The 12,022-nt window shown below is 45.5% G+C and overlaps 1 protein-coding gene across 1 annotated transcript in view; it reads left to right on the top strand.

Annotated features, from left to right (window-relative positions):
- The first annotated feature begins 6,528 nt into the window (after nt 1-6,528).
- Nucleotides 6,529-12,022, top strand: part of Cdh2 (cadherin 2) — a 225,541-nt gene continuing 220,047 nt past the window's right edge. The window contains exon 1 of the mRNA XM_060377646.1: nt 6,529-6,734. Coding sequence (XP_060233629.1) covers nt 6,675-6,734 — 60 coding nt within the window. The 5' untranslated portion in view covers nt 6,529-6,674. The remainder of the gene's footprint in view (nt 6,735-12,022) is intronic.

Raw genomic sequence — 12,022 nt, forward strand, 5'->3', positions numbered from 1 at the left:
TATCTGTAGATTATTACAGTACAATTAATGATGGATTTTCTCAACTATCAGTGAAGGCTGCTTTTATAGTTGGGAAGGCAAATATGTTATTTTAAACATTTGTGGATAAGAGAATGATTGAACAAGCACTCCTTGGCTTGATGATACCCCATCATTAAAGTGTGACTTAAATTTAGATGTGTGAGAATTACTCCTCTGGCAGTGAAATCCACAGCCTTACAGCCTTATCTAGCCGTTCCCTCTAAAGAACTAAACGGATTTCACTGACATTTTCTTACTGCTCTCAGTGTTCCCGGAGGGAAGGTAGCATTGTTTCCTTTGGGTAGATAAGAACATGCAGAGAAATTAAGTGGAATGTTTAAGATTATTCATCAGGCCCTAGCTTTGGGAAGACAATGTTGGCCTCCAGAGCCCACACCAATGTTTTAACTAAGGGTGTCAGTCTTCATGGGAGGAAAGGGCACAATGGTTGCCCAGACACTAAATTTGTTTTACTGTCCTCTACACAATGACAGTTGTATTTCAGAACTCACCCGAAGGCAGATCTTTGCTTTTAAAAGGACAAAAGGGCAGAAGTTTGGCACAACTAACCCTTACCAAAAAGAGTTCAGAGTGATTTGTTCTATTTCCTACAGTTCTATTAATCATGAGAAATGGGCCTTCTGGCTGTTAAGTAATCTGAGTGCTAGTGTGACCCCATAAATAAATACTCGTGCTTTTGGTACAGAAGGTAGGGTTTGGGGTTATCATAGGAATCTCATTTTCTTAAAGGCAGCTCATCTTTAATTGAATCTACAGATTATGTTTGCAATTTGCCCTTGAGAGTACATCAGTAAGAAGTGATTCTGGAAAAATAAGTAGATAGATGGATGGATGGATGGATAGATAGATAGACAGATAGATAAAGTCATGTTCACAGAAGAAATGGTTTCTGCAAAACAAGTGTCAGTATTGGCCCCATTATTTACCAATTCATGCAATAATGTTTAAATGAATTATTTTTTCAACATATAAATAAAAAATACATAGATAGTAAATATGTTGTTTCAAAAGTATATTTTGATATGGCAATAGTTGTATTCCTACCTGTTTCGATTCCTACCAAAATTTCAATTTTCTCTAGGTATACAGATTAGCTAGACCAGCATTGGCCTATATATAGGTTCAGCATTGCTTCTTATATTACAGATTTTGTTATGCAGTAAAGGATGGGGAAATTAAATAACATTGCCTGTGGGTGCAGTCATATGTGGGGGTGCAATGTTGTGGGGGAGTATTTATAAGTGCCTGTAGAGGTCAGCGGACAATTTCATACTTTCCACTTTTCTTTGAGACGGGGTGGTGTTGCTAAAATTCCTTCCATAGAGAACAAGCACAACTATTATGCTTACTGACAGAATGATGGGCATGGGGTTAAAGCACCCACACTGGATAGTCTACACAGCACTCTGCATGGAAGCGGAATCCCCCATGGATGCGGAGCTGGCCACAGAAATGCCACATACTACCCTGCTACCCTTGTCTTCCCCAGCTTAGACACTTCTAACCTTTCCCTGGGACCACATGCAGCTACTTAGGTGCTGCATGCAAGGTCTGGGAGGTGTAGCTGGATAACTGAGGCAGGGTCCTCTGACCCTCTGTGCTCCTTCAGTGGGGTAAGTTGACAGTCGGTAAGTCCAGCTGTGGTGACCTTCTGCAACTGAGCAGATGAACTCAAGAAGATAGGGTCACTTTTTGCCAAACAGACTAGCGTTTGGCCGAAACATTCCTTGTCTGTCTTCCGTCTCTCTGCAGCTGGGGTGATAGTTTCCTAGCAGCTTATATCGACTCTGGGGGTTTTGCTCTAGGCCCTGTGATTTTGAGGTACATGCTTTAGCAACTGAGCCATCTCTCCAGTCTCTGTTTTCTGTTTACATCTTAAAGAGAAACAGAAAAGAGAAAGGCACTGAATCCAGAAGTGGGGAGACAGGAGGAGTACCCCCTGAGAGCCCTAAGTAGCTGCCGTCAGGATCCTCTTTGGAAATCATATTTCATATATTATATATTAAATGATGGAGTCCAACTGTGACCTTCTGTTTTCATGTATTTCTTAAGTAATACTTTTCATATTAGAAATAAGGAACTAAAAGACCGTTTTGCCTGTCAGGAAATATACTCAGATTTAGGTGTAATGTACTTGAGTTTAAAGTCCCCTCTGTGTGTTATGCCTTCTACTTTCCAGAATGAGATTCCTTCTTCACTTTCATTTTGATCAAGTTCACTGTAATCCAGGGTTTGCTTGTAAGTTACTCTGCTCTGCTGAACTGCTCACCAAGATTTCATACCTCACTTGACCAAACATACTTCATATTAGTTCATTATATTTTATATGTGTATAATTTAGTTTCTTCTTCAAATACTGAAAAGGGGTAAAATAATATACTTTAACAAGGATATTTGATATTTCTAAAGTCCTGTTTTTGTTCTGGCATTGAAACAGATCACTATTTTTCTGAGCCACTGGTATGTACTTAGCAGCCATATAAGAGATGGACCTTCAAATGGCAGAACCACACTAAATAAGGTAAGGTGATCAGGCCAGAGAGATGAGATGGGATCAAGGGATGAGATGAAGAGTTCTATTCCAAGTTTCATACACATTCTGAAAAACAAAACAATTGTCCCATACAGTGGAACTTTGCAAAGGACCTCTCCAAAATGAGGCAGAAGAGAGGTTAAAAGTGGTAATAAGATAATACGGCTGCCATTCTGAATTCTTCACCTGCATGAAGTATTCTCCTATACCGTGGATCTGCAAAATGAGGGGCTGTACAAGCAAGGTCTAAAGTTTCAGTGACTCCCTGAAAGGGATATTAGCCAAGGAAGGTTAGCTTCAATGCAGACTGAAGTTAACTGAAAAAAAAGTATAATCTGAGGACACTTGGTGAGGGAGTTAACCTAGCTTTCCTTGGAGCCTGGGAAGAGAGGAAAATGCCACTCAAAGTTTGGGAAGAACTTTGTTGGGCTGTAATAAGCCCTGCCCTAAAGGCATGTCTACAGAGGATGTAAGGAGGACAGGAAACTGAAGGCTAGACTATGGCAGTTGGACATTTGTTTTCAAAGTGAGAACCTTTTACAAAAACATGATGCATTTGCACGTTTAGTGTCTCCTGTCTGAGAAAGCACAAAGCAAAATTTGTTGTGCTTGTGCTTTGAAATCATGTTTACAAATGAATCATATGGATAGTTACATCCTCCAAAGACTGGCTATGTGTGTGAGAGCTGTCACTGATTCAGTCTGTCAACAATGCTGGACATACATACTACTTGACATCCTCATTATGAATAAACTACAAACCACTAGTTAGAAGGTAAGCGTTAGATTGATTTGGTGTACAAACTCAGTCTTCATTTATATAATTTTTCTATTCTATCTCAGGAAAACTAATACTGCTTGATTGTTTCTCTGGGCAACTGGCAAGCCCCTTGCATGCTTGAAGTTCAATAAGCCAATGAAGGGAAAGCCAGCCTTTAGATAGGCAATATCATGAGCAGAGACCAGTTTTCTGAGAGTGGAACCATCACTGGTTCATAAGAAGAAACGTACCACTTGCATGATCTTGAGTAAAGTATTATGGAGAGAGAGCAGTATGCATATAACAGTCAATAATAGAATGAATTTATTAGCATCATAATGATCCACGCAATCTTCAACAGAATGGTATGAGACCAGGCTATTCCTTCTTGCAAGCAGAGACCAATTAAAAATGGTCTAGCTGACCAGGTGATCAAATTAAAGTTAGGCAAGTGTCCATCCCAATTCACAACTACTGAATAGTGACAAGCATCCAAATCAGATTTTAAAGTGCTTACTAAAGTGATTAAAAACAAGAAGAAAAAAAAAAAAGACAAAAACTATTGGACCCAAATAACAAGACCTACATGACAGCTCCTCAAAAGCAGATTTGAGAGTCTTATAAAAGCTTAACTTCTGGGGGCTGTAATGTTTAAAGTTTACCCAAATGAGACTAACATTTGGAAATATGGTTCAAGTTAAAGTCTGTTATACCTTTAATAAGAATGGCAATAAATATCATGAGCTAGTGCTGAGTGAGGGTGCAGGGAAGACCATATGGCCAGGATCCAGATTAATCATTAGGTGTGGAGATGGGAGCTATTGCCCCAGACTGCTGTCTTCTGTTACGAGAGACTCCCTGAAAATAGAATTTATAAACATGCTATTGTGGAGATTACTGCCATTAGCAGTCCTATGGCAATAACGTTTAGAAGAAGAAGAAATAGAAAAAAGAACAAGCTGCCCTGATTACTATATTAGCCCAAGTCCTTCATCTCATCTTTGAAATTTAATTAACATAACCTTTCTTATTTTTTGAGAGGAAAATCATGAAAAATTTCAGTGTCATAAAAAGTGGCTCGCAATACTATGTTTTAATTAAAATTGAATAAGCCTTCCAATTAATATTAAATATTTAAAAGCCTAACTAGCAATCGTACATTATTAAAAGCTGCATTGGTTATGTCAAAGAAATTAGCATTTGATTTTTTTAAGGTTCATTGTCAAATTCTTAAATCGTAAGTCTTGAAACTCGGATTCAAATGTTAATATTTCAGTTGCTCAAAGCTGAGAGTTTTCAGTAGAAGCAGAATATGTTCATTTACTGAAAATAAATTATTTGCCTTCACTGTGTTGCGATGCTCATATAAAACAGATTGTTTTATTTGCCTCTAAACCAACAACCCCTCCCCTCAAAAAAAAAAATCTCCACAAAATCAACATTTCGGGAAGATTTTTTTTAAAGCTGTATTATTACTTTGAAAAAAATCAAGAGCTCCCCACCGCTAACATTCCACAAAATGCTTGTGCCGGCAACTTGTGAAGTTTCACATTTTGAAGTTCCTGTCTCAAAGGAAACAAAAATCCTTAATGTGGTGTGAATTTGCAGCAGTCATTTTTATCTTTCTGATCTTATTTTCACTATGCTTCTGTCTGTTTATTTCGTGTATTAATTGCTGCGGAGTGCTGGCAGGAGGAAGTAGCAAAGTCCCCTGCAAATGTTCGCCTAGATATGTGACTACCATCACGAACCCGTAAACATACAAAACCAGAGGTTTCATATACATCGCATGCTCCCTCGATTTCCCATCGGAAGAGGGGGGGCGGCAAAGAAAACAAAATAAGAACGCAAAAACTTGAGTCATTCCAGTACATCCGCAATGACGGAGAGGTGCGAACACCAAACAGGAGCCCGGCCTGAGCTCCCCTGCCGGCAGGATGCTCAGACAACAATGGCCAGGATGGGCTGTGCTTATGTCGCCACTTCGCTGCGTCTGGCAGTGCCAGGAAAAATAACCCATCTCCAAAGAATGACAAAACAGAAACGCGTGCTTTAGGCTACCCGGGAGATGTCCGTCCGTCCCTCCTCCCCCCCCCACCCCCCCTAGTCTCAGTCGCCACAGATCCTCCACCGCGGACCTGACAGAGGGCTGCTTGCTACCCAGCAAGTTCCTGCGCAAGTAGTTTTATTTCCCGCAGCCCTCCACCTGCTGGGCGGCGCTGGGCGCGCCACGGCCACCCCTCCGGCGACCCCGCGGGCTGCAGCAGAAGCAGAAGCGGGCGCTGGGCAGGGCGGGGGCGGGCGGCTGCCGCGGATCCGGCCCGCTACCTCCGCAGCTCGGTGGCCTCCCATTGGCCGCGACGCGGGCGGGAGGCTCGGGGAGGAGGGAGGCGGGGGCGAGGGCGGCGGCGGGAGGGGACCGGGAGGCCCGGGCGGTGCGCGCGGCCAGGCGGGAGAGCGGCTGCAGCTCGCCCGGGTCGCGCCGGCGGAGACCCTCCTCGGGGCGCGCGGGTGGCGAGGACCGGGCGGACGGCGAGGGGCACGGCCATTGCGCAGCAACACCCCCCCACCTCCACCCCGCTTCGTGACATCCTCCCCCTCCAACCCCCACCTCCCGCGGCCGCTGCCGGAGAACAGTCTCCCAGAGGCCTGGGAACCGGGAAGGGGACGCGGCGGAGGCCTTGCCCCGGGGACCGTCGCCCTTTGTGGGCGCACCGCGCGCGGCCGCGAGCGCCCTTCCCCTGAGCCGCTCTACCCCTCGGCCCCGGAGAAGGGCTGGAAAGCAGGGCGCCGAGAGCGCCACCCGCCAGGCTTCCACCTCCAGATCCTCCATCCGCCCGCCCGGGTCCGCGCGGCCGCCGCAGCTCCGGGGCTGCCTCCGCACTCCCGGTCGGAGGAGCCCAGCCGCCTGCGCTCTGCGGCCCGCACACACGCGTGCACACACGCACACGCACTCAACACACATACACACACGCACACATACACTCGCTCTCTCTCCTCGGCGCGCACGCACGCCCGCCCGCCCTTCTCCCCGCCCCCCTCCCCAGCTCCTTGATCTCCCGTCTGTTTTATTACTCCTGGTGCGAGTCCGGCGGACTCCGAGGCCCGCTATTTGTTACCGGCTCGCTCTCATTGGCGGGGAGCGCGGAGCAGCGGAGAAGGGGGTGGGGAGGGGAGGGGAAGGGAAGGGGTGGCCACTGCCCCGAGCCGTCTCCGCGCTGCTGTTGGTGCCGCCGCTGCTGCCGCCGCCGCCGCCGCTGCCGCTGCCGCCGCTGCTGCTTTCGCCGCCGCCGCCGCCGCCGCCGCCTCCGGCTCCTCGCTCGGCCCCTCTCCGCCTCCATGTGCCGGATAGCGGGAGCGCCGCGGACCCTGCTGCCGCTTCTGGCGGCCCTGCTTCAGGTACGCGGAGGTCCCGGGTGGGTCGGGCTGCGAGCGGGGTGGGGCGTGAGGCGCCGGGTCCCTTTGTTCCCCGCGCCGCTGCGGGGCCGGGCCGAGCACCCGGGAAGGGAGGTGCCACCCCGCGCGGCCCAGAAACTGCAGGGGCGTGAAGCTCCTGTCGGACTCCCCAGCCATCCTCCCCGGCCAGCTGGCTCCACCGCGCCTTCCTCGGCCAGCCTTGGTCACAGGGTCTCTCCTTGGCTTCGCTTTTGGGCCAAGGCGAGCCCGAGGGATGTCCCCACGCAGCCGAAGGACTAGGCAGGATAACTCCTGTGTTTTGTAGTTTTTCTCCGCTTCTCCTTGCCTCGCATCGTACTTTGATCCGATTTTTTTTTGTTTGTTTTGTTTTGTTTATTTCTTCGGGGAGGGGTCGCGAGTTTGCACTAGGAATTCTCACTCTGGTGTCTTAGTTACAGGACTTGCCTCCACCCCACCCCGCGCCAGCACCCGCGCGCCTCCTGGTGCGCAGGGGCGCCTGTGTCCTATTGTCTTTATCCCAGTTCAGAGTTGCCTCTGGCCTTTGGATTCCCTTGCCCTGGAAATAATCCCTCTCGGTCCCACTTGGAAAGCAAGTCTGGTCCCCTGCCACAATGACTGTCTGCCGGTAGGCGCTTCCGCACGCTTGTAGCCCCCGCATCCTTGGTACCAGACCTGGCGAGAAGTCCCTGTTACTTGGTCATATATATGTATGTGGGTGTGCATGTATATACATATATGTGTATTCCTTTCTCCGTAGCTCTGCCTCTGCCCTGAGTGGGTCCTGGGGACACAGTTGCCTAGAGCCACCCTCACTTTTCCCACTCTCGGGAGAGAGCCAGCGAGCCTTTTCATTGACTGTACTTTGAGGCTCGGAGGCGGCTGGAAGCACCTGCTCCAGGCGGGTCCGGAGTTCTCTCAGCACTCCGCGAAGCGGCCCCCTAGCCCAACTTTCCCGGGGTGTCCTGGCCAAGGATGTCCCTACCCCATTCCCGATCTCCTGCAGGTCCCATTGGCCATGCCACACAGCCTTGGATGCAACCCTTGCTCTGGGCGGGGTCTAGGCGGGGGTTCCAAGTCTGTCTCCACGTGCGGTGGGGTCCCGTGAAGTCTGGGGGAGAGGGGTGTGTCCGCCCTCCTGCGTGGCAGGGAAGCCCGCCCCGGAGTTTTGTGTACACCCCCATCCGGATGAGAGGGTGTCCAGCAGGGTGGTAGCCCCAACTCCAGCGAGGCTCGGCAGTGCTACCCCGCCGGCAGTGGAAGAGAAAAATGGGCACAGATGGTGCTGCTCTCTGTCCTCCCGGGTCAGGGCCTGGGCCGCAGGGCTGGAGAGTACTGCGGTCACTGAGGCGGGACGGGGCCAGCGCGGGGTCTCTGGCCCTTTTCTCCAGCCGCCCTCTAGAGGGGTGTGGGCCGCACCCGCATCGAGCCCTGTCCATGGTGCGCCGCGCCGCAGAATGTGGCCCTGCCCTGCTTGCCGTGCTCTCCCCAGCGCCCACTCCTGGGCCTCCAGGGTCCTCTGGTTCCCTTCCCCTTTCTTGGGTTTCTCCTTTTGTTCTTTCTTCTCCTGTTGGTCTTTCTCTCCCCCTTCCCCCACTCACCAGTTCTCCACCCTCCCCCAAGGCTTTCCTGACTCTGGGATTTCAGAACTATTAGACTAGACGTTTTTGGCCTCTGCAGTTTTGGAGAGTGGATGGAATTCTTTCGAACTTGGAGAAGACCTGCCAGTCACTTGCTAACAAAAGTACCTCCTGTTATAAAACCGCCCTTTATTCTCCCAGAGCACTCTCCTCATTCCTTCACCTCCTGTCACTTCATTTATTGTTTCTTCTTTTTAATTTTTTTTTTTTTTTTGAAAGAGGTTAGACCGCAGAGGGAGAAGGAAAAGAGTTCTGCTTCCCGCGTTTGAAGTTAAGGGGAAGACAAGACAAACTTAAGAAACCCTGTGTATATTGTATTTTCTCTCTCTCTCTCTCTCTCTCTCTCTCTCTCTCTCTCTCTTTAACAAAGGAGGTGCCATAAATCAAAAGATCTCACTTTGCAAAGAAGGATTTTTTTATACATCACTGAAAGGTCTTGCTTCATTACCAGCTATAGATGATTGCTTTGTTAATAACTTTTAAATATAAGTGTAATTTCTAATCAAATATTGATCAGTGAAATTGGGGCATGTGTTGGTCATTGATGTGTGGAGAATCTTTCCTCTTTTACCCATCTGTCTTAACCTCTGGTGTGAATTTTGGATGGCCTTCTTTCTTTAGGCATTAAAATACCGTTTATAAGCATTTAAAATATTAGTTTACTATTTTCCATGCATGCTCTTTCTCATTGTCTTTGTGCTGATAGGAACGTTGATAAACTGTAGTGAAAAGGGAGACAATAACTTTATCATGGAGTATCCAGCAGCCTTCCAGGGCACCAGTGTAGTCACACTGAGGGATTTTGAAAGGTCATTAGGAGCAGGCATTCCAGTTTTGCCTCCTGGGTTTCAGGGCTAGGAGCTCCATGTGGATTGTACAACTGAGATTAGCAGTGACTTTGAGCTAAAGGTCTGCTTTGCGCTCCAGAGCAGCAAAGATCTATCTGCAAGGTGAACGTGGCTCCTCCGCAGTCATCCGCTATTAAAAGTCCGTCGTTGCTTTTTTTTTTTTTTTTTTCCCTTTCCAGTGCAGACTAAGCAGCAAGGGTTTTAGAACAGAGAATGGACAGGCAATTAGTGTAAATGCGGAGCAACCTTATCTTTTCAGAACAGTTACGTAGCAAGGACTGCTGAGAGCACTCTGTACCGTCAGTTCCACAGAGCAGTCTGTGTCCCTTGTTTTGCATGCCTGGATTTTATCTAGTTATGCTTCTATCAAGATTTATGTAATTCTGATTAATTTTACATAACAAGATAGTCACCTTCCAAGGTTTTCTCTTCTCCTTCATTACAATTGAAGGTTTCAGCATTGTCTTACATGAAATGAAACAGACTTTGAACATGAAACATCAGTGGCTGAGGGGTAAGGCATTATGTCACAAAGTTGTGATTAGAGTCCTTTGGAAAGGTGTGCAAGTAGCTTTCAAGCTGTTACATAGACTTATTGTTAGGGGGAAAAATAAGTTTTACTCTTATTACCTACCCAGTAATTAATAGATTAGAAACCTGTTTTTTTTTTCTAGTTCACAATTTAATTGCACATCCTGTTGTTCTAATTTAAATACACATGATTGCATTACGTAGAATCAAGGCCAATACTTTAATGTTGGGGAAAAGAAATCTGGAGTGTTTGTTCAGTCCCTGTGGTTTCAACACTGGATAAAGAATTTTGAAAGAAATGCATACAGTATGAAATTTCCTCACCTACCTATTGGGTGCTGATTTTGCAAAGGTTAATATTCAATGCTTAAAACATAAAAACTAAGCTTTGTTTCAGGAAGTGGGAAGTCTTGGATTCAATAATGATTTCATGTATAAAAGGATTTCTTCTCAATGTTTGATTTTTGTGCCTTATAGGCTAAATTCTTGTGAAAGTAAGACAGCTTATTTGGTATTCACATTAGACTCTGCTCATTGATCACAACTGTGTCTTTCTTTGCCTTTTACTTGGGCATATCAGGTTCTTATGAAGAGGTGGCCCAGTCAGAATGTGCTAGATGTGATTTGAAGAATGACCATTTCTCTCTCCTAAAATGTTTATGGCTGTAGTTTTAAAAAGACACATAACACATTTAGGCCTCAGTTTCGAGCTCAGATTGTGCATAGAGAGTGTGTATGATGTTCAACTCCCACACTTTTGTGAAAGTCTGCTCTGCCCTTGCAAATGTTGCAGAGGAAATGCTTTTTCGTTAGTTATTATTTTTATTTTTTACTAGTAGAGATCAAAACCTTCCTGGAACGGATTATATTGGTGACAGTATACTAAACTGTCCCTGTTTTTTGTTTTTTGTTTTTTTTTTCTTTTCATTAAGAAATGCAATCCATAAATCGGTTATTCCTCATTAAGGTTTGGGGTTATTAATCGAGGAATGTCGAGACTTACAGCAATGTTTAATCTCCTCTTAAAATGCTACTGCTGCTTCTTCCTAATCCTAAGTGACTCAGATCCCATCCTGTTTTCAAGGAGGAACTTCTCAAGTTAGAAGAGTGATTTTAAGGAAAAATCAGAGCTGTTATTTAAGAAGTGGAGTGTTTATGTATACACTTCGCAATTTTGCCCAAGTTAACATTATTCAAATTTGTTCTTTTGGCTCAAATACAAAAAGTAATCAAGTTTAAGAACTGCTCAGAGTTGGCAAGGAATTTTATCAACCATTTAAAAATATGATAGATTTGGAATTTGGATTTGTTTGAATAAGTATTTTATATCTGCCATCAGAACATCTAGAACCTAAGTTTTTTCCAAGTTGGGTAAAGAATTATGAGTTGAAATATAGTTTGTACCAAGTTTCTCTCTCTCTCTCTCTCTCTCTCTCTCTCTCTCTCTCGGTTTTTCTACTAGAACTTTATTTTTGCTTTAAGTTTAAAAAATTATATTAGTTAATTTAAACAAAATCTTAGCAGTATATTTAACTAAATAATATCGTGCATTTTAACTAACATTGGTCTTACTGGGGAAGAGGTATTCATAGATTAATATTCTGGTAAAAAGTTATATCCTGTAATATAAAAGTGATGGCTTTAAAGTTGGCAAAAAGTGTGAATTCAGAGGCTAAATGAGATCTTTTGAAAGATATGGGTTTTAAAACGATGATTTATATTGTAACAGAGTTTTTAAAGGAACAATTTAGATTAGACAAAAGTCTTGCTCAGTTTCTATCATTTTTTATAAACCTTGAAGAGTTCTTTTAGCAATCCCACTTAGGGAGTCTCTCTCTTTCTCTGTGTGTATGTATTCATGTATGCATATATGTGCATTGATGTTTTGCCTGCATGCATGTCTGTGTGAGGACCTCAGATGTCTGGCACTGAGCTACAGACAGTTGTGAGCTGCCATGTGGGTGTTGTGAGTCGAGCTTGGTCCTCTCGAAGAGCAGCCAGTGTTCTTAACCACTGGAGCATCTCTCCAGCCCGTGCTCAGTTTTTAACTCCTTGTTATCTGTTCTTTACTATTCAGGGTACTTCCTCGGGTGAGCGCTCAAGTGCACTTACAACATTCTAAGTTACTGGCTTGTGTATGTGCCCATACATAGGTGCAGAGATACTGATATATAACATGTATGTACATGTATGAACATATGTATAACACGTGTAGAGATCTAATATTGAGAAAGGTATTCCCTTCTGCATTCAG

This window comes from Meriones unguiculatus, chromosome 2 (genome assembly GCF_030254825.1).
Source record: "Meriones unguiculatus strain TT.TT164.6M chromosome 2, Bangor_MerUng_6.1, whole genome shotgun sequence".
In the NCBI taxonomy this organism is placed as follows: Eukaryota; Metazoa; Chordata; class Mammalia; order Rodentia; family Muridae; genus Meriones; species Meriones unguiculatus.